This window comes from Phaenicophaeus curvirostris, chromosome 2 (assembly GCF_032191515.1).
Source record: "Phaenicophaeus curvirostris isolate KB17595 chromosome 2, BPBGC_Pcur_1.0, whole genome shotgun sequence".
In the NCBI taxonomy this organism is placed as follows: Eukaryota; Metazoa; Chordata; class Aves; order Cuculiformes; family Cuculidae; genus Phaenicophaeus; species Phaenicophaeus curvirostris.
In genome coordinates this window covers 104,845,989-104,869,326 of record NC_091393.1, presented here as the reverse complement: position 1 = coordinate 104,869,326, position 23,338 = coordinate 104,845,989, and the positions used below count along the sequence as shown (strand labels likewise).

Here is a 23,338-nt window from a genome sequence, read left to right as displayed (position 1 = left end):
CGCCGTTCATCCAAGCCCTACCCATCAAAGCAAGACGTCTCCATTCCAGCCTGGATCACTGTTTGTCTCACAGGCACAAGAAACCAAACCCACACAAGTTTTGATAAACACTACGCTGTCCCACTCACAAGCATTACCTGAGCCAGCAAACAGAAACGAAGAAGAAAACATCCACCAAGGAAGAGACTTAGTGTAAAGAAACATTCCAAGTGGGCGGGAATCACATGGCAATTGAGCAGACGGCCATTTTTTATTGTAAATGTAGCTAGCTAGGTACGACTACATTTCCTCTATATAAAAAGCAACCCAAGATGCAAAACAAGAGAGGCTTTGATGACAGTTGTGCTCTGGGCATGCAACATCTTCAGAAATTAAAGAACATGCATGACATTTCTCATAGCGATGCTGATAACTGTAGTAAGAGAACGACGACTCTCTCTAAGTCAGCAGTCTGATCTTGCAATCACACAGCAAGCTAACTCCATTGGGATTCAGCGCAAGATTAGTTTAAAAACCTGCTACCATGTGACTGTAAAGCGGTGCGATTGTACTAAAACCAGCTGTAGTCACCTTCATACTTCAGACACCCTGTTGCCCTTCCCCTGGTGCTGAGCCAGCTGCCAACATGTCAACATCACAGTCATTACCAGACTTTAACTGTACCCTTTTTAATTTTTTTGTTAAAAATGTCATAAAGACACCATGAATACAAGTACTGCAGTTACATCAATACAAAAAAAGCAATACAAATTAAGCAGCTGAATACAAAAATACATTGAAATACATGAACACCACAATGTAACTTAGAGCACTAATCAGAATTGTGTATGCGTGAAAAAATTAAATAAAAACCTTTTCTTGTATTAGACAACTTAAGTATTCTCCACTTTTAACAGTAACTTTCTTCTAGTTATGTACTTCACAATTTCTTCTATATACAGCATAGAATAAAATACTTTTAAAAGATATGACATTTTTAATCCTCAATATGCGATATAGGTCTCTTTTACACTAAGAATATTGACGGCATGAATAAAAACTGTCAATGTTTTACATCAACTGATCTGAAAAGGAGGATCAATGTTTTCCTTTTTAAATCATTTACGTAGATTCTAATCAGTTAGTAGGTTTGGCTTGATACGTCAGACAATCCTTATCAAACAGTGTCTCTCACAGTAATGTACATAATATTGCTTGTATCTATACAATCATACAAATGTGGCAATTATATCTAAATGTTGTTTATGAAAGAGACAGCTCACACATATACAGGTCTTGGGACTTTCTTAATGACTTATTTACAATGAAAGTGCTTTTATCAGCTCTAGCACAATACATGGGTTTTTTTCTACATGTCAATTATTAGTCTCCCTGAAATTGGAAAAGTATTATATAGAAAATACCACAGCTTTGCAAACACTATAGCGTACTGTATAACTGCATGTGGTTCTGAGATTAGCAGCTGAAAAGTGTTGATAATTATAATTTAAAAATAAATAAAGCAAAGAGGTAAACCAGTTACAAAACAGCAGAAAACTGCAATATTCACAACAGTAAAAAGACTTAAAATCAATTGCTAACAAAATGGTGAAGCGGTTGGATCGAAAGTCTTGAAAACATCTTTTAATGACTTATCATCTGATTCCCCATTTGGATCACTATCCTGTGTTTGAGTTACCTGTCCAGTCTGCCTGACCTGCCTCGGGTCACTATACTGTGGTCTGATTAATCCTGATAAAGCTTGGATAGGAAGATTATGCACCGCAGGTGCAGCGCTGGAGTGTTTAGCCTGAGATTTACTGGTGCTATTTGCTTTATCCGAAGTAGTTTCTGTTGATCCTTCTGTAGTTTTTTCCACATTCGAGGCAGCCTTCTGCAGTGAGGAATCTTCTGAGAGACTGGGTTCATTTTTACCAGAATTTTTCAAAATACTTTTTTTCTGATTCTCTCCGTTCTCTCCTGAATTAGCTGGAGCTGTGTCCGATGATGAGCTGTGATCTCTCGGATCGTACAAACTAATACCGCTCAGTATCGAGCCTGGAGTTCCCAGCTTGACGCCACTCGATGATAATTTGGGGGCGTATGGAGGCAGAGCGTCTGGGTCAGGTTTAGCAGTCGCAGCTTCTGTGGTCTGCGATGAGCCAGCAGCGGATCTGGCAAGGCGGGGGTCAAACTTCGGAGGGTGGGTATCCTTTGCGACTCCATGATGCGGGTCTGCACTCGACAGTCTGTGGAGCCTGGGATCAACGTTTTTTTGTAAGCGAGGATCTCCTAATTTGCTTGAGCTACTGGCATGCGACTCTGCAGATGGATCCAAATAGCCACTCCTGCCTGCTAAGCTGTTTTTTGCCTTTGCAGCTAGTCGCGGGTCAGCTGGCATTGCATTTGGATGAGGATCGTTTTTCAAATTCCGCAGTTTATTAAGTCTCTGGTCAGCAATGAGTGGAGGGAGAGGTAAATTGATTGAAGAGACAGGATCAGGCTTAGGCAAAGGTACTGGGAGCAAGTCTTCAGGTGCCCATACAATATGCTTAGCAAAGTTTGGTTTCATCAGGGTAACATCCATTTTAATGTGGCTGAACTGCCTAAGCTGAGATCGGGGATCCCTTAACGTCACACCAGGCAAAGGTTCCAATGGTATCAGAAAAGCTCGTTCCCTCAGTTCTCTTTCTGAGTCCTCTTCATCATCATCCACCCCTTTCTGCTTGACTTTAACTCCAGTGTGCGTATGGTGTAAATCTAACTTTGCTGCCCCAAGGGACGAGCTGGCATGAGCACCCTCACTGACCTTGTGCATCCTGGGATCTCGTGCAAGCCGTGGGTCCAAGGATGTGGACTCTGAAGGCTTTCTGGGGTTGGACCTTGGAGAAGCCCGAAGTCTCGGGTCAGCCTGAGGCCCTGCACCTTTTTCTTTTGCCAGCCTTGGATCAGTAGGAATACCAAGCATGTGCTGCTCTGTGGAATGTTGTTGCAGATTCCTAAAGTTTTCACTTTGTTTCTTTAAGGTTTTTAGTATTGATTTAACACTGCTCCCCTCTTCCTCTTCACTACTGGAGTACCAGTTGACATTGTCATCTAAAACAACAACAAAAAAGGAATATTCAAGCAAATGATCACCAAGGAATACATGTTTACTCATATGAAAGGTAACTTCTAGGTAGAATCAAACTGAGAAGGCCTGATATTAAGACATCACTCCCTGTGTTATAATAATTGTAATCTAAATTGTAATCTAAAACAAGAAGAATAAATTTAAATTAAAAACTGACATAACCAGAAAACTAACATAAGCAAAATCTGACATAACTGTAGCTATCTGAGATAGCTGAGTCCTCAGCACAGGAAAGACATGGAACTGTTGGAGTGGGCCCAGAAGAGGCCACTAAAATGATCAATGGCCTGCAACACCTCCCCTATGAAGAGAGGCTGAGAGAATTGAGGTTGTTCAGCTCGGATAAGAGAAGACTCCAAGGAGACCTTACTGCGGCCTTTTAATACTTAAAGGGGGCTTATAAGAAAGATGGGGGAAAACTTGTCAGCAGGGCCTGTAGCAATAGCACGAGGGTAAAGGTTTTAAGCTGAAAGAGGAGAGATTTAGACTGGGTATTAGGAAGAAATTTTTTTTTGCTGAGGGTGGAGAGGCACTGGCACATGCTGCCCAGAGAGGTGGTGGATGCCCCATGCCTGGAAACATTTAAGGTTAGGTTGGATGGCTCTGAGCAACCTGATGCAGTGCAAGGTGCCCCTGCTCACTGCAGGGGGCTTGGACTGGATTACCTTCATGGTCCCTTCCAACTCAAACCATTCTATAATTCTATGACTCCAAATTCCGCTGCATTCTCTGCAGATATCCCTCTGTCAATATTAAACTGGCAAAATAACCTGCTTTCAAACAATTATTTCCTAACAGTACTAGTTAAAAACCAATTAAAATCAGGAGTCTTGATGAAATTGACCTTCATTGTGGGGCAGCAGAATAAGACATAAAATGGCACCATACAGTGGTCTTAAAAGGAGGTAAACTATAAATGTGGAAATTATCTTTTTTTTTTTTCTTTCCCATTTTCCCCTTTAACAGCTACATTCTTAAGCATCTTCTGGAGAGCCTTATCAACACAGCTGTGTGCTCAGGCCCATAACCTGAGCCTGAAGGAGACTGATGGTCTATTCTGGCTCAGTAAAACAAAAAATGACGTCAAAACCCAGTAATGCATGTTTCCTCAATGCTTCCTGTACAACACAACATTCAAGAACAGGGAGTGAAATGGTGAAGCCAAAAGAAGGCAGCTAACAGGAAGATTCTTCCATTAAACTGCTTTCTCCAAGTCCTCTAGACAGAAGGCTCAGTCACTCTAAAGCACTAGTGAGAGGCCTTCAGTTAAGAATAGTTCACTCTAGGTCACTGGTTTTGTATGCAGCCTGAAGGGCTGCAACTCCAGATCTCTCTCATCAGAATTATATTGGTAAGGTCCTCAAAAACGTTGGATACAGCAGCTGCTTTTTGGTCAGACAGAAGGTGCATCACTGATCACAACCTAGCAGCCTCAGAAAAGGGCGCAGTAGGAAGCAGGCCAAGGGACAAATGTACTCTGTGTGGCTGAATCTGATCTACAGGTTTACTGCTTTTCATTGTCCAGGTTACAGAAGAGACACTCAGATTAAACACTGCACATTTCAGCTATCACAGAGGTAAAAACTACTGCTCTAGACAAATGGAATATGCAAAAATGATCAAAGGGCAGTACTGGCAGTTAGAAATAACAAACTCTGTGTTTCAATCAAGGACTTGAATAAGTAATGGAGCTATCAACAACAGAACCTTTTACAAGTGCAAGTCACATCCAAAAATTATCCACAGATCTTTCTCCTTGGAGAAATGCAACTGGAATGCAACAGCTAAGCCTATACTAAAATCCTAGAACAAGCTGAAAATGAAAGCAAGTATATTCAGCTGAAAATATTATTTGAGTTGGTACTTGCTCATTCACAATAATTGTGAACAGTAAGGTCATGAAAATCCAAGTCACGGATTTGTTCCAGGCTAATGCACTGCCAGTAAGTATGCTTGGAACTCTAACAAAATTATCTTTACCTTCGTCTTTGCTCATTGCCCTCTGACCCTGGCTACTGACAGAGTCTCCATCTCTTTGATGCTTTTGACTAAGTCTTGCATAAAGGGCCTTCTGCATTGCCGGAAGAAAATCCGGTACATTAATGGCTGGTTTATGGCCCATATGGCTACTCATGCAGTCTGACTCACTTCCACCTTGATGTGACTCTTGAGCCATTAGGTGAGCCTGGTGATCTGTAAATTCTCCGTGCCATGTGCCATCTGCAGTACAAAAAAAAAAAAGTTAGCAGCTAACCCATACGAGCTTTTACAGCAGAGGAGATAAAAACATAAAACACAATCAAGCAAAACTAATGTGACTTATATGACACAGCTGGAAAGCATCAGCTGAAAAAGCCTATACACTGAAGATATCCCAGCAGGTTTGTCTTTCAAACAAAACTCTTTAAGCTGCTCAGCTTTGGAGCTGTGATGTTTCAACACTGCACAAATGTAAAGCACCATATCAAGACATCAAGGAACCATTTTTAAATGTCCTTACCACCAGAGTTATTAGCTGGCTGGAAGTTATGTACAGCTTGATGAGAATAGTAATTATCGTAGAAATCAGCTGGGTTCTGGATAGGCTCGTAATTCATGTTCGGCTGCCGTTCACCAGGCATCTGCTGGTATTGTGGCCCTGGAGGACAATGATTCTCTCTTGGCATATTCACCATATGTCCTTGAACTCCTGGAGCATTGTATGATCCACCGAGCCCCGGTGGTGTGAGAGGTGGACCGCCTTGCTGTCCTTGCATAGGCATACCAGACTGGTTCTGTGGTCCGAGAAAGCCTGGTGGTACACCCTGCATAGGAGGACTCTGTGGCATTCCCGGGCCTTGAGGCCCTGTGCATGGGTGATGTCCAGGAGAACCTGGGTGTACTGGTGGTCCATTATGTCCTTGTGACATGCCAGGTCCCGGCCCTGGACTTGAGCCTGGATTATACATATGCTGAGAATGAGGGTCGTTTCCCTGGAATGGTTGTCTTGGAGGTGATCCACTGTTATAGAAGGTCGGTGGCCTGCAGGGAAAGAAAATGAGTGAATCACATTTTGCACCCACAAAGATCAACAGCCTATTAGCTATCTCCTCCTTCTCCTCATTCTTAAGAGATGTCTGTTTGTACTTATTTTATATTAAGTTGGATAAAAACCTGAAAGAGGCAAAATCATTTTCTAACTATATTTTGCAACTATATGCATTGCATATGACAGAGCTTGTCTGGAACTAGAACACTGCTTCAGTATTAGCACATGCAGAAATGGACATTTGCTACAATTAAGAGTTTAAAACACCACAAGACCAGTAGTCTTAATCAGAAGTGTTGGCTGGCTTTGGCCAAGAAAAAAATAACTACATAACTTTGCTCAACCTGCAAACGGACAGAGGCACAGAGCCAAAACAAAAGCCAATGGAGTGACCTTCTAGAAGGTCATGGCTCAGTAAGTTCTCTCCTATGGAAAAAATTAAATAGGTAAATAATTATGATAGCCAATATTTGACAGATCATTAACTTAGCAATATACTCATAATTACGTATTTCTATCAGAAACCAAGAGAACTGTTTAAATATTTATGCAGGCACGCTTTAAGGAGAGTCCTACACAAAATTCTAACACCTACTTTTTCCCAATTTTGTGTGCTAAATCCACAGTAGGCTTCACAACTATTTCAAAGAGAGATGGTATTTTCTTATAATCTCCTGAAGGATCTTGATAGTTTTCCATATCAGACTCAGAAAACGGATATTGCTCTGGGGTTGGCAGAAGTCCAACACCTGGTGGTGGCTTAGGGAGAGGAACTATGCCACGCTTTCTGAGTTCCTCCAGTTCTTTCTCATCTTCATTTTGTGGCTCCTCCTCATTATTCAAAACCTAGAACAAAGCAGCATAGCAAACACTTCATTAATTTTGCAGTATATGCATTTAAATTTAATCTTGAACTTCCCATTTAAATACAATTACCTGCTACAATACTCCTATATATTGACATCAAACTTAGATGAACTATAAATCCTTTATTGCTTGTTCCACAGGACATCAATTTACAGCCAGGAACAAAACCATTTCTCTAGTCAGGAAAGGACAATTTCACACAAGTCCACATCCTTGAAACAGTAATTTTAAGTTACAGAAACTGAAGGATTCATTCTAAGATTCATAATGTTTCTCATGTTAAATTCAGGCCGCTTTTCTGTTAAGGCCTGTTGTATAGTAATGGGAAGGAGACACAAGTATCTTACTTAACACAAAAGGTCAAGATTTCATGAATCATTCAGAGGAGGCACCTAATTCCATTCCCCATCCTTAGTGCAGAAGTCAGGTAGATGATATCTAACTTCTAGGCAGCTAAAGGTAGACAACATGAAAGCAACCCACACGTCTTGTTAAACGAGCACATGAAGATTTCCATTGAAACGGATGCAAAAGAAAGTCCATGGGCAGAAGCTTCAGTTGTGAAAATGAGTCTGATACGGCTAAAAAATAACTGAGTAACTGATGACAAGAGGAATTCCTGTAGTTGAACCTGGTCACAGACTTACTGTGCTGAAGAGCAACAGGGAAACTTAATATCATTCCTGTTTAGCATCATACTCCTTAAGAATCCCACAAACATTTCTAGAACTTTCCCCCTATTTATTCTAGAAACAAACCTTGTATTTACAGATTTAAGAATTGCTCACCTTATCCAACAGCTCTTTTGTTTCTGCAGTCAGAGGAGCGTGAGAAAATTTGCACTTATCTCCTTGATAGCATTTTGCTCCTGTGTGGTAGAACTTGCAAGGGAATTCATGTAAGCAATGCATTAAGGATTCCTAACAGAGGCTGATTTCCAGTTTGCACTAGTACTTAAACTTTCCAAAGCAATAAGTTGAGAATTTTGAAAGCTAATAACCAACTTACTTCCTAGTTCTGCTTAGCATTCTGTTAATTACATTCCTGTGGCCTTAGCATAATTTTTTATTTGATTCTAAAACTGTGATTAAAAAGATGAAGGTCTCAATTTCAGACTAAAAGACAGTTCTTTACAACAAACAAGAACAGGTTAGGATTTTAAAAGTATACAGGCAAACCCATCTAACTTCAAGCGGTTTTATCTTTCAAAATATTAAAAATCCTTAAGACCAAAAGCAAACCAATAATTTTATACATATTTTCTCCTCCTAAGTATTTGAGCAGAAAAATAAATCTTCCTGGAGCAAATCTACATAGTCCTTGGCATAGTCTCTTAAAAAACTAAATAGTTACCCTTAAAAATCACTTGCATTAAATAAAATACAAACTTCTAGTTTAATTCAATTATTTTCTTAAAGGATATTGTGCAAATAAATGCAATTCTCTCCTTTGGTGCAGTAACCCTGTATGTAAAACTTGCAGATCTCCTTTTTCTTTTCAATCTCTGCATCATGATCAAATTTACACTGCTCTCCCTATAAGAAAAAAAAAGGAAAAATAAACAACAACAAGAAAAGACATTATCAATCTGAAATACTAAGCAACTCCATATTTAAAGAAAAACATCCTCCTTAGTGGAATTTAAACGTTTTATGTTTACTAACACAGAATTGCACTATAAACACGTCCCAAAAAAAAAGTGAATAGAGGGGCCTGGATACAGACTAACAATTCCTGAATCAGGATTCAATCAAGAATATACGCAACAGTCACAGAAAATAAGCTGGCCTCATGGTACCAGTTCTTTGCTCTGTCTCCACCTACCAATTTGCACTAAAAAGGCATTTACACAAATACTTTACTGAAATTCTTTTCCATATAGACAATATACATTTGATCAGAAAAACCTGACTCCGTTTTAAGGGTGTGTGGGACAACATAGAAAAATCCAACAAGCAAAGTGTAGAAAAATCCTACAAGCAAAGTATTAATACTCTTCCACAAAGAAATAATAGAATCCAAATAACATCAAGTTTACATCAATCGTATCACATTATCCATTAGGATTACTTTGCAGGAGAGTTTTTTTTGCTTATTTTTTGTATTTATTTTCATGAAAAATGCACTGTGCCCCTTCAACCACTTCTTTTAAAACTGAAGGTGGCAGCAAATACTCATGTCACTGAGTACAGCATACTAAAATAGACAAATGTATCATTTTCAATTCCTCCCAGTTTCGGAAAAAAAGCATACGAATTTTCACCTTTACTTTCACTATTTGAAAAAGAAACAGAAAACAGTCTACCTCTAAATAAACAGAAAAACCAAATATAAATTACACACTCACTCGAGAAGTATGTGGTTTTTCTTAAGTGTGTTTTCTAACTGACTGAACTAGTGTGACATCAGAGGATTCAACTCCACAGCAGCAGAAGCTTCAAAGTGAAGCAATAGCAATTTTTTAATGTAAAAAGAAACTGTCTTGATAGGGCTTTTGCTTGACAGCTGACTGTTCTGAATAGCTTCTCTTCTTTCTGCTGCCTTCCACTTGCTGGCTGAAGGAAGATGATTCTTTGGTAGGGCAACTATTACTACAACCCTACTTTTTACTTTAGAGAGAGAAACAATTTTGCATAATTAAGCAATTCCTTCAATGTTTCAAACTTTGCAGTAGCACATAAAAGAGAAATATACATGCAGAAATCACTGCCTGTTTACACCCATATTTGTTAGATTTGATATATATTTACAATTGATACTGTCAGACTGAGTTTATGCTATTACTGCAGATGTTTCTACTGTATATACTAATAAGCAAACATAATAATTTTAAATAGAAATTCTCAGAACTCAAAATGCATAATAGGAGGGGATATTTTTTCCCCCAAGTATTTTTGTTGGCATTTATCTACAAATATTCAAAACACTGAGTTTCAACATACGAGTTTTCTTTGCATCAGCTTAAGCATAAAAGAACAGAGCATCTTCTCCCCTTCCAAAGAAGCAGACTGAGATACACAGTGCATAATTACCTTAATACACCTCCCTTCAAGGAAATATTTACAGATTTGTTTGCCTTTGTGTTCCACTGTGTGCTGATTTATGAACTCCTGGCTCATATTAACCCATTTCTTCACTGGTTTGCCGTCCTGTAAGAAAAATTAACATCCCGCCGATGCTTAGTTATTAAGCACAGTTGCAAAAAAAGCTAGAGTGTACTTGGTGCACTAATTACCCCAAACTGTGATTAACTACACCATGAATTAAGTTCTTAGAATTATTATATTCACAGCTCAAAGTACAGGTAAATACACATACTTTTTGTCAGCTGCTTTAATACAGTCTTTCTTATAAAAAGCAACCAATTCAGAAACTTCTTACAGTAAAACCAGACACAAATAACTTCACTGAATGGACAGTGTGTCTCACATTTCATTTGACAGCGCACCCACTAAGTCAGTGCCAACCAACCCCTGGTTAAGGACACCTCTGCAGACAGCCAGACACTGAGTAACCATCCAGGCTTCCAGATCACTGCCTTAACCACAATGCTACACTTTGCCAATCCTTCCCCCCTCTAGGTGCTTCCCACATGATTGTTATCTCCAGATTATCTGTTTTCTTTTTTTCTCCCATTCAAAGAAAAATAACCTGCTTGCTTCTATTATGAGGCAAAGCAGAGAGGAAACACAATTCAGTCATGACCAAACAATATTATGTACCTGATGAGGCAAATAATTATTCTGTCTTATGATTTGATTCTCACATGGCATCTGCACCTGAGATAAACTAAAGAAACCTTGGTAAACTCGTCTAACTAGAAAGTCTGGGACAGGCATGGAGGACAGAGCTACTGAAGTCATGGAAGCAGACAGCCACTGCAACAAAGGGTAGACACAAACACCATCTTTGCAGTGGTGCGTGACTGCCTACTGATCTGGTGATAGAAACAAAACACTGATTTTCAAAGAAGTGAACAGGGATCTGACTGGTGAGTAGGAACTTCTGAAGAGAATGGATGTGGTTCTCCAAAGTCATCACACTGAACTGTGAGCACACACATGCATCAGCAAATCAAGCGTCTGGTCTCATTTTGCTCAGATTAAGCAATGTCACAAACCATTAACACTAAGAATGATTAGCAGATTTTGTTGACATTGAGAAACAAAAATCTTTGAGCTAGAAATGCCACTCCTGGATCAGTCAAGATCCATTTTCTACTCTGAAAACATTAACTCCAGAGAAACCTCAGCTGCTTCAGACAAAGCAGATTTAAATATAATACCTGATCCATTTCAAGATGAACGCAAATATCACATGAACACAACGTCTCAAGTCTCTCCGGAAAGACTGCAAACCAGTGACCAACCCACACCACAAAGCACTTGAAACTATGGCCCAAGGAAGGCTTAAACGCTCCCACCGCATCCCCAAGAATCCCAGGCACATCGCTATGCAGCTCAGGAGTCTCAGTGGCTACCCTATCACGCTACGCAGCTCAGCACCTGCATCACAGAATTCATTATTTCGCTGTAGCAAGAAGCAGAGCTTTCTCTTTTCTGCTTCCCAGCCCTGCTGGGACCTGCCTACAGCTGCTGCCTTCTCTCCACCCTTCCCCATGGCTTGGGAGACAGGGCTGGAAGGCAGGGCATGCTCTACAGCAACAAGGACTTGTCCTATAAACAGGGCATCATCCTATCAGATCAAACGGCTATCCTTTTCCCTACCACATGCAGAGCAGGGAAAGGAAAATCTGACCAGGACCACCCAGGAGACCCAGAGAGTTAGAACAGCTGGAGAATGCAGGGAAAAATTAACATTGTTGAATTTTACATCAGGGCGCTAGTGAGAAGCCAGCAATTTGCATGCTTGAGTGTAGGACAGAGGAAAAACCACAGACATTTTAGTGGCACTATACACACTTAAATATGATTTGGCTTAGGTAATTTTTTTCAGCCATGGATGGATTTGATGCATTAATAATCAATTTTGTATTGTTCTTCACGTAAATGAAGACTGGATTGAGAAATTTACAAATACTGTGGCAATATTGAACACTATGTTTTCTCTAATTCCTGTGCAAAGAATCACTAAATGAAAACCAAGGTCACATATATTTCCATTTCCACAGTCACAGCTATGGAAAGAGAAGGAGAACCTTTCAGGATTCACTGGCAAAAGTTGTGAAGGTGTCCATTTTCTTTACTGAAAAATCTGAGGTGAACTGGTAATATCAAAACACCTTATTTCAGACACAGTTAACATTGAAGTTCGTGCACTATTCAAAACCAAAGCTCATAAACCACCTTCTGCTAGTTTTTCGTATTTCCAAGAAAAACAAGAAAATTAGGTATTAGTTTATCAATTATAATCTGTACATCAAGCACTGGAAAATGGTAGTGATTTTCTAGAGAGATGTTTAAAGCTATGTATTTTTAAATACTCATCTGTGAAAGCAAAGCATCCAGTCATTTGAACAACTACATTAGGAATTCAGCTTTAATTCCATGTACCTCATGAAAGCCGTCAGATCCTTTATTGCCCCCTCTTCCCCTTCCACGATCTTTACGTTTTAATTTCTTTTGCATTCCACGCCCTCGACCAACATTGTAATTATTACCTCTCTGAGAAATACCTGAAAAACAGCAATGGCCTCTTTAAATGACCTCAGAAATTAAAAAAAAAATTTGGTTATGTAGTGATATTGAATATAGATAACTAACACATTTAGTATCTACCTTTTTGCAGTCTGAATTCCTAAATAACTATCATGAATCACGAGTTGGCAAGTACAATTGTACCAGCCAATTGTAATTCTGTGTAATTGCCTGCTCTTTGAAAAGTTCTTCAAATCAACAGCTGACTGACAAACTGAATATAAAATTAATCTCATTCAAAGCAGCATTTCATAATTAGAAGTGCAGACATGTTATTTCTAAGCAGCCTAAATATTTGAAATCCGCTGTGCCATTTGGCCACTTTCTGAACACAGAACTAGCCAGTACAATCAGCATTCAGACATGTGTGCATGTTTCATTGTCACAACATGCAAGAAACCTGAGATCACAACCTAAGGAATATGAGAGAACAGCTTTGAATATAAAAACGTTTAATGGTAACTGTTTGGAAACCTCAGGAGGGTAATTATACAGCTACCAGCATGCCAGGAGTAATGGTCTCAACTAGAGCCACCAAGACATGATCTGCTTTCTCATCAATTTTAAACCAAAGAAAACCAGTTAGAAAGTTCTGTAGGCATCACGCTTGCTTAGCCACCCTGCGACAGCAAGGCTGATTCCAGCAAAAACACCTTGACATTATCTCAGATGATGTGCAGATAGAGATTTTGAAGCAGTATTACCAAGCAGCAGCACATCAAAAGCCACTTTTGTCTCAGCTAAAAAGATTCTGCCAATCTTTTCCCAATTTATTTTACTGCAAACCAAACCAGAATACAATAAATCTTCACTGTAGTAAATGAAAGACAGTTTTAACACACAGTATCTTCCCAAGAACTAATATGGTATTCATACTGTCATACAAAACCCTGCTCAAATTTTGCCCAGGAGACAAACTTTTAGCTATGATTAAAGGGAGAAAATTTTGCAAACTGAACTGACAATTTCTGAGATGAGACCTTGATCTCATAGAGAAAGGGATAAGAACAAGTTAGGGGTCTCTAGATGGTAGATCAGGCTATCTCGGTCAATGGTGTGCACCTTCTCCACTGCGGAGCCTTCCACAGCCCAGGGGTAAGCCCATGCAGTAAGACAGATGGCTGCGGAGTCCAAACAGAGGCCAAAGATGTAAACTGGCTCCATGACTTGCACTCCAATGGTAAGGAAATGGTCAGACACCAAGTGAAATGTTCAGACAAGAACGCTTGCATAACCAGGCTTGCATAACTAAGGCTTGAAATAAAGGCAGCAGGACCTTTTCAGGAATACATCGCTTTAAAGAAACACTTTTTCACCAACATCTGTATCAGCCCAGCTTTGAATGCAAGAAAAGCTGTATAAAGAAAAACAAAAGGATACCAGTATATACTTGAGGCATACTGATATAAGTATTCAAGCACCTATAAAAATTCCCAGGTACCTAATTTTCTTGGGGGGAGAGGGCCTAAATTAGATTTCGGAATCAACATATTTACATTCCTTCTCCCAGATCAAATCTCATTTCAGGCTTTCATAAACTACACCAGAAAGCCACTTTACAGCTTTTTATGATTTCTTACTCAAGCAGTTACACAACAAAGATCTCAGCTTTTTAATAGGGTTTAATTTCTTTATTTACTACATACACATTATCCAATACCTGATTTTTTTATTCAATATATGCATAAGTGCAACCACACAATATTATTCCTTCACAATGAATGCAGTATCACTTACAGATGGGAGACTGCAAGCTCATACAAAAGTCACCACTGGCAGCTTTCTTCACTCAGCTCTTGAGACAAACATGCTGATATTATGTACGCTACAACGGCTGCCACCATTCATTACTATCGTTAACAATTCAAATGATCTTACCTTTCTGGACCCCTTTCATCCCCTGTTTTTTCACTGGCTCTTTTGAGAATGGAGGTCCTAAGTCACTACTGGAAGTCTCCTTAGCTTGCCTGTATTGTTTAAGCTGATCAGCAAAATCTTCGTCCTTCTCTTCCTCATTATAATTACCAAAGTTTTCATCACTGTAGTGACTGTAGTCATCATACTCCTTACTTTTCACATTTTTTTTATGTTGCATTTTCTGTGAGCTCATGTAATTTCCTGATACATGTCCGTGCTGTACAAAAAGGATTGCATTCTTTAGAAGCAACTCAACATTTCAGAAAACACCCCTCCAAACGGCCCTGCAAAACAATCTGGTTCATGCTGTTTTATTGGCACACTGTCTACTACAATAACACACAGTGAAAATCAGTATTCAGTAAAAATTACTATTTTTGATTCTGAATACATCAAAATTGGAAAAAAAAAGATTAAAAAAGAACACATCAGCATCTATACTCCAGAAAACTTCTCCGTGAGGTTGACAAAGCATTTTAACCTATGCAGTTTGAAGTGCTACCTTGATGAAATATGATTAAAATATTTTTTTTTCCTTCATGATCTCCAATCCTGACAATCTTGGACACATACCATGCAATCTGTCCCGTCTCTGTCAGTCAGGATGAAACACTTCTTATGGCTACTCCTACACCAGCACTTTCGCTTCTCCAATTTCTGCAGACAGGATCTTCAGTTTGTTAATAAACTTGGTGGGCTTAGAGGCTTCTGGAATGGTTTCAGGCTAAAATGAGTCTCCTCTCCTTTGGAGTTTAATTAAGCCTTTGCCTGCCCTATCACAGTTTGAGAGAATGGCATTCTCTTTCATCCGCTGCCTCTGGAGGACTATTGAGATGCACAGACTGAGCAAAGCCGGCACAAACTGAACTACTGGAAAGTAGAATCAATGCTTGATATTTAAAGGTGGCTTTCCAAGAGCTGTTCCCTCTAAGTACAGTCTAAATCCAATGCAGGCAACAATAAAGGTATCTTAGCTGTTGCCAGATGGAGTTAAAAATAGTATCAGGCTTGTTTACACCACCTACATTCGTGCCACAGATAACGCTTTACAGTAGGAAATATACCCAAGGAGAAGAGAACTAGTTGTGTTTCCTGAAATCATAGAATGGTTTGGGTTGGAAGGGAACTCAAGACCCATCCAGCTGCAACCCCCCTGCCATGGGCAGGGACACCTCTCACTGGATCAGGCTGCCCAAGGCCCCATCCAACCTGGCCTTGAACACCTCCAGGGATGGGGCAGCCACAGCTTCCCTGGGCAACCTGCGCCAGTGCCTCACCACCCTCATCGGGAAGAACTTCTTCCTAATAACTAATCTAAATCTTCCCCCTTCCAATTTAAAACATTTTAAACAATTTAAAGCATTTAATTTAAACCTGAGAGAACGGACATTGCGAACAAGTCAGCCTTCGAGGACTGTATCATTTACATTTGCATTTTTTTAAAAAGCCATGAGAAATCAGTTTAAAAAAATGCTACCTGACTGAACGAAGAATCATAATCTCTGTATGAAGAGCTGCTACTCTTCTTATGTGATCTTTCTGAACGCTCAATATCAGAGTCATGGCTGTAGTCTGAACTGTCATCACTGGAAGGAGAGTTATGCTGAAAAAAAAAACCAAATAGTTCTCAGACATTGTTGTGTAATTATCTGTTTAACTGGTCTGCTTGTATATACTTTAAGGAAGCATTAGCCCAATAAATGCAAATATTTTCCTAATTCTCACAACCCTCTGCTTCTGAGGCTGAAGAAAGCACACTCTTTGATGACCCACTCTTTTTTATCAAAGAAAGAGATCTGATCCGATGAGGCTTCCGAATGTAAACACTGAGGGCTATGTGGTTTTCCTGGGTTATATCAGCTTCCTATGGGTAGGAAGCTGATATAACCCTTCTTTACCACATAGCAGGGATGCTATTGGAAGGCTAAGAAATCTGGGAGATGGCTAGAAACTTGCATATCCCCATGGAAGTTATCAGTACCCTGTCATCTTCTGCTGGGAAAAAAATCATTGTTACGGCACTGCAAGTATTTTGTTTAGATACACTATTTTGCAGAAAACTGAGAAAGGAAATCATAAAAGAACACTATATTTCTGTGATTTTTAGTAAAGGACCTTCAATATTTGGGTTTGAATTTCCTAACCTTGTGTTTATCCCGTCTTCTCCTTTTTGATTTTTTCTTTTCTTTCTCTTTTTTGCGTTTCTTCCGTGATTTTCTATGTCCTTTTTCATTTTTCTGTTTATCATCCCCTTTTGTACCATGTTCTTTCACATCTTCATATGCTGCATCATCTATTTCACCATCTTCTAGCTCTCCATCTTCTCTGTAGGGAGGAACAATATCAACACAATAAAATTACATGTTATGATCAATCTCATCTGTCCAACAGTGCTGAAGAACTAAACACACCCAGTATTTCTTTCCCCCAGTTTCATTTTTATACACATGTATATACACTTTAATACATGTAACACCCCAAGAACTATTAGGATTTTAGAATTTTCTTTTATCAAAAAAAAAATCGAAAGCAAGCCATTAATGGCCTTGAAATGCACTGCAAAATTAAAATTTAAAAACTATGTGTTTGTTTTACTTCTCAGAACAAGTCTCTTCTTACACAGTTTTCTCTAACCTATATGAAAAAAAATGGTTCAATATAAAGCATTCTGTTGCCCTTAAACACATTTCAAACTGAAGAGGTAGTTTAACCATTTATGGAAATACTTCCATAACAATTATATGACTTCATGTTGCTCTATTTGCAGAACAGATGTGGCCAAAATTCAAGGCAATTAAAATGCTCAAAAATTCATATAGCAAAAAAGTAGCGATAATGAAAACAAGCAGTTGAACACTGCAGGAAAAACAATGCACAGTAATACAAACACATTTCTGCAACACACCAGCTCCTGAACTCAAGATGGGTCTGTTCTGTTGAGGGTGTAAGGGCCAAAGTCAAGAGCAACTTGAAAATGAATTAATTCAGCAGTTAAGAGGATTCTTCAAAAGCAATTAGTAGTAGTAGCTGACAAGAAAGGAGTCGTTATCATTTCAATTTCATTTGCTAGAATCCAAAAACTGACAGACCACAGACATCTGATGATGCCGTTTTTCTAAGCTACTCAGGATAGCTTTTTTCTTTTTAATAAAATGTAACATTGATATTTGTAGGGAGTTGTTTCCTACGTCAATAAATACTGCAAATGGAACAATACGCATGTGAATGTAACTTCTGCATATGAATGCAACTGCCTCAGAAGTCTTCAAATCCTAATAACGACAAAGGATGTTTAAAAAAAAGATACACAAAATGTAACACTTTAGATATAGACCAAATAACAGAACAGTTTGTGCTTCTCTTCATCAGCAAGGAAAAAGTTTCTGTTATTACACAGGACTTTAAATAAAGTTTTGTTTACTGACCCAAACAATAACAACCTCAAAAATATTTTGCCATGAAAGAAACATTGGGCACAACACCAGCTAACCTACTTCTCATCTCTATTTCAGACAGACTGCTGAAGCTAACTCCCCTTCTAGTACCTGGCACTTGCTGGGGTTTGGTAGTGCAAAAATTTACTGCTTTTAAGTGTTTATAATTGGCTCTATGTAATTATTTCTACACTACCACTGCTTCAGGAATTCAGCCTTTGCAGGCATCATGGAACCTTACGGAAACTCAGTTCCGAATTTTTACATGGAGTTTGCCTGAAAACACCATCAGCCCTGCAGTGTCTGAAACTCTTGCTCTATGAATGTACAAGATTCAGGAGATGGTGGGGGCAGTAAAGCCTGTAGATACTAGAAAACCACATAAAAAACCAAATTTAAACCAAATTTAAACAGTAGTGCAGGGGCAGTAGAAGGTACTAGGACAGAAGCAGTAATTAGGTTCCATTTAAATGCCTTACAATTTGTCCAACTCAGTCCAGTACCCACAAATTATTAGCTAACCTAATGATTAACTCTTGTCTATTTCAAGGGACTATGAACAGTAGGAAGGGGGAAGAACTCATCAGGAAGCAAAAGATGTGAGACTACACAGTAGAAGACAGTGCTCAAGAAGTTAGAAGCCACCCAGAGGTCTGGCTTTTTGTAAGAAGTGTAAATGGGTATTAAAGGGAAAAGAAAACAGAAGGACATGACTGCTGTACTGCCACTTCATATGTCCTGCATCTTCTTAGAACTAAACACTCAACAACCACAATGAAAAAAAAACCACAAAACCTAACAAAAGAAAGTCCCAACCAACCAAACCCCCAAAAATCAAGATATGATTATAGATTACTGAAAAATGGACAGCTCCCCCAGATTATCAACTAACATAAAGGGTATGGAATAAACCCATTAGTTTTAAGATACCACCTCTTCACTTTTAATTCCCAACTACTGGTGAGTTCCTACAGCAACCGCAACACTTTCCTATCATCTTGAGGTAGCTCACTGCAGCCACACAAAGACAAATTATATGCACCCCAGGCTCATGAAGAGAGATGCTTTGCTTTATTACATGATCTATTACATTAGGGGACTCTAAAAGCGGCCTGTCTGACTAGCAACTGAAAAAAATACTCTGGAACATGGAAGAAAATAATCTTCTAAACAAGTACTGAAGACAGTTTTGCTAGGTAGCATGAAGTAACAGGACTAGGAAGACAGTGAGGCTGTACCTCGCATACCATGTTCAGTTTTCAGCATCTCACTACCATAAGGACATCGAGGGGCTGGAGCACATCCAGAGAAGGGAACAGAGTGGTGAAGGGTCTGGAGCACAGAGGCTATGGGGAGCAGCTGAGGGAACTGGGGTTGTTTAGCCTGGAGGAGGCTGAAGGGACAACACATCGCTCTCTACAACTGCCTGAAAGGAGGTTGTAGCAAAGTGGGTGCTGAACTCTTCTCCCAAGTAACAAGCGATAGGATGTAAGAAAATGGCCTCCAGTTGTGCCAGGTGAAGTTCAGATGGGATATTAGGAAAAACTTCTTTACCGAAAGAGTGGTGAACAGGCTGCCCAGGGAAGTGGTGGAGTCTCCATTCATGGAGGTGTTCAAAAAACATGTTGATGTGGCCCTTCAGGACATGGTTTAGTAGGCACAGTGGCGTTGGGCTGACAGTTGGACTCAATGATCTTAGAGATCTTTTCCAACCCCAGTGATTCTGTGATTCTATGGAAGATTATAAGAAGCTTCCAAATATCAAAATATTAAAAAATGGGCATTAAAAAAACCCAGATCTAATCTGAACAAAAGGGGTTTTTTTTGTTCAGATTACAGAAGGTGTCATTTACAGACCATCACTCACGCTGATGGGTGGTAAAAGAAAGTTCACAGCAAGTAGCAAGAGAACTTTTAGGACTTTGCCAGAAGCACTTGTTGAAGTAGACAGCAGCAGCCAGAAAGGGGCTGAACAAATTCACAGAAATAAAGCCGATTAAAGGCATGGCTGTTCCCTCCCACACACCAAATACAACTGTGGATACAGGAAAACAAAAGGGAACTTAGAAAAAAGGTAAGAAAAACTGCTCAACTGCTATGTCATAAGTTTAGTTACATTGCAACTGCAATGGTCACCAGTTTTGCTTCTGGCCTTAAACATTTACTTGGAAACACTTTGAAAAGGACATTATTTTTTATTGCAAATATAAAACAACAGGAAGCTGTGAAGCCGAAGTGAGCTTCTGAATAAATAACATAAATAAATAATAGCAATTGCAATGATAATAATAAAGGTATGCCCACTACCAAGTGGGCACCAAATGTGAGTACAGAGGCAGCTTCAGAACCCATTTTTATGTGATCTTTACGAGGAGCTCATGGAGATCTGCTTACACACAATCCTCACACTCTCTCACAAAGGAGAACGTAGCACCAAGATACCCCAAGCATAAAATAAATCTGTCTTCAAACACCAGTGCCCATTATGTCCAGCATTCCCTGACAAATTCTGCAGTACCTCTTATAATATCCCAAGAAAGCATGTGTGACATCCAGGAGATAATTAATAAAGTGTGCCTAATGAAAATGAAACACAAATATTTATCAAGCATGTGCAGCTACCAGAAAAAAAACAGTATTTCAGATTTTGACAAAATGAGCTAAACTTGCTCTCTCATGGATATCTACTCAATTAAAATATCCTCTTAAGTAAAATGCCTACCTAAAATGCTCTTTGGGAAATAAGGTATTTACCAGTTACCAGTTCTTTTGAGAATTGCCATCATGTATTTACACTTCTGGGATGCATTCAGGACTTGAATAACTTTCTAGTTAAAACAATCATGCAGAATCTCAATAACACTATCCTTTGGGTTGCATTTCAAAGGTAAGATTACAAAAGCCCTCTAATTCCCAAATGTCTGAGTTCTTTCCACAACATCCTAGATTGTTTCAAGCACTGAATGGCAAGAATGTAAAAAAAAAAAAAAAAAGAAAGAAAAAAGACCAGACAAATATGGTTTGAAAATATAATGGTCAAAAATTTCTCATTGCTGCGAAATAATTCAATTACTCTTCAAAGAAAGTTTACAGGAAGTCGTAAGGGAGAAACTGCCTTCTGTTTTACAGGCTCTTTGTCCACCATTTAAAATCCTAACTAGAGCTATATGCTAGAAAGCGGATGGAGAACCTTTTAGAAGTCCACTTCCTACATTTATGCCACAGACCTGGCTTTCCAAAGCAAACAGCTTTGGAAAATGTGACCCAAGACTACCTCCTTTTCCACTATGAGTAATACAAGTCAACAAACAGATGTGGTCTGGGAAAAAACAGGCCAGCAGATGATTTTCTAGGAAACGGGTCCGAGTGTTAGGTTGCTTTCCCTTTGGCAAAATCTACAGCAAATAAACCACAACAGTGATGTAACTATAGAATATGAACTTCTGTTTTGCAAAGCACAGCCTCTTGCTTACAGAGTATCTTAGTTTGCTTCTGTTATTGCTGGAAATATCTGACACACAAGACCCAAAACTTTCTTGATCTAGAAAGGAAGTACAATTTTGTTGTCCTTTTCAAGATTTCCTTCTCTTTCAACTACCCTACCCCACAAAACAATAGACCACAAAAGAGAAACTTCACTGAAATAATGCCAACAAGCTGTGGGGGGAACACAGTTTAAGATGCCTATACAACACATACCTCAGGAGTCAAAAAGAGCCTCTGCACTGAAGGGACATTTTTAACTTCTGTCATGTTTTGTTTTCTTGTATTCTATCCTTGTATTTTCAAAGGCTGAACTAAATCTGATGTGTCTTCAAATAACAGAAATTAATTCTTGACCTATTACAGTGCAGAGCTGCAGTACAAAATTCTGGCACAGATAACGGAAGAGGTTAACCCACCTCTAGTTAGAGATCTCAGCCAGCATTACCAAGCATTTCCCATCCTAGGGTATTTAAAGTCCTTTTGGAAGAGAAACAAAACCATCTCATTCAACACCCAGTTGAAGTTGCTTAGAGGTGTTCATATATCGCTGCCTGACTCACTGGAACTCCTTCAATAAGAGAGCCTCAGATAACTGGAATGATTAAAACAAGTTGTCATATGGTTCTACTAATTTCTCAGAAACCATAGGACAGCAAATGCAATCCTGCAATCCAGAACACAGGAGATGCAAAATTAACTTAACACCACCTAGACTCCATGAGCTAAACAAATCCTAACTAAGCAAATGGCAACATACTGGATGTGGTCCTTCCTGCACCTGTAGAAGGACTGGGGACGCACACACACAAAAATCAGTTCATCTCCAAATGCAAGAGAAAGAACTAAAATCACTAATGGATTACTCCCTCTTCCGCAATCCCCAGATACTTGGAGCTTGCTGGCTATGCGAAAACAAAACCATTAAGCATTTCCACTGCCCCAAGTGTATTTCTAGAGCATCTCTGAAATGGATTAGAAAGGCACAGAAGCCAAATTATTTTTCAGAGAATCAGCCTGGTGAAATAACTGAAAGAGCAGTTATGCAAATATTTGGTTAGGGAAATTGAAAGCCACGTTTAGAGTAACTCCCCATTACTCTAGTGGTTACAGTTTAACTCTCAACATTCAAACTCCAATTTACCTCACCTTTCTTGCCCTTAATCTGAGTAATTTTCAAAGAAGAGTTACAATTCAAGCTCCTAAATCCATGATGCATTTTCTCAGCACACTGATGATGGTAGCTCTGAAATATTTTAAGAAAATTGAAAGGCTTTTCTCCCCATGGGATTGTTTTTCCAGTCTTCCTAGCAGAAATATTTAGCATAGTTGCAGACAGACCAGGTGTGACACGAGAACCACACTTCCATATGTTTTAAGAACTTAGATGAACAAGATCAATCAACAAAAATGTGAATGTCTATCATTAGACATTATCTTAAGTCCATTTTCTGTAACTCTGATTCACAGCTGAGGAGAGGTCTCATTTAAAAATAATGACATTTTGGTTTACAATATGATGCGTTTGACTTTATTTATTAGAATAAGCCTTGAAGAGAATATAAGTAGCCAAGACTTATCAAAAGCATTACCAAAACTATATAAAGTATTGGCAGAAAACAAATTAAAAGGCTGTAAACATCTTCCTTTTACTTCTTGTACAAATACAGGGCACAAGAGAAAGAATGCAAACCTTATACGTGAAGAGATCTCTAACACATTAAGTAATAAATTATTTTTAGGAAACTACTAATTTCTGGTGAGAACTTAATATTACTGCCCAAACAGAAAATAAAATTTATTTCTTCCTAAAGTGAGTGCATTGTTAACCCTTATCCTC

General features: G+C 39.0%; 1 protein-coding gene across 1 annotated transcript in view; it reads right to left on the bottom strand.

Moving 5' to 3' along the window:
- Nucleotides 1–652: 652 nt before the first annotated feature.
- Nucleotides 653–23,338, bottom strand: part of ZC3H6 (zinc finger CCCH-type containing 6) — a 29,013-nt gene continuing 6,327 nt past the window's right edge. Inside the window, exons 2-12 of the mRNA XM_069850283.1 lie at nt 16,726–16,906; nt 16,059–16,184; nt 14,543–14,798; nt 12,521–12,642; nt 10,040–10,156; nt 8,431–8,542; nt 7,796–7,905; nt 6,736–6,986; nt 5,613–6,133; nt 5,093–5,332; nt 653–3,075 (exon numbers count right to left, since the gene is read on the bottom strand). Coding sequence (XP_069706384.1) covers nt 1,577–3,075; nt 5,093–5,332; nt 5,613–6,133; nt 6,736–6,986; nt 7,796–7,905; nt 8,431–8,542; nt 10,040–10,156; nt 12,521–12,642; nt 14,543–14,798; nt 16,059–16,184; nt 16,726–16,906 — 3,535 coding nt within the window. The 3' untranslated portion in view covers nt 653–1,576. The remainder of the gene's footprint in view (nt 3,076–5,092; nt 5,333–5,612; nt 6,134–6,735; nt 6,987–7,795; nt 7,906–8,430; nt 8,543–10,039; nt 10,157–12,520; nt 12,643–14,542; nt 14,799–16,058; nt 16,185–16,725; nt 16,907–23,338) is intronic.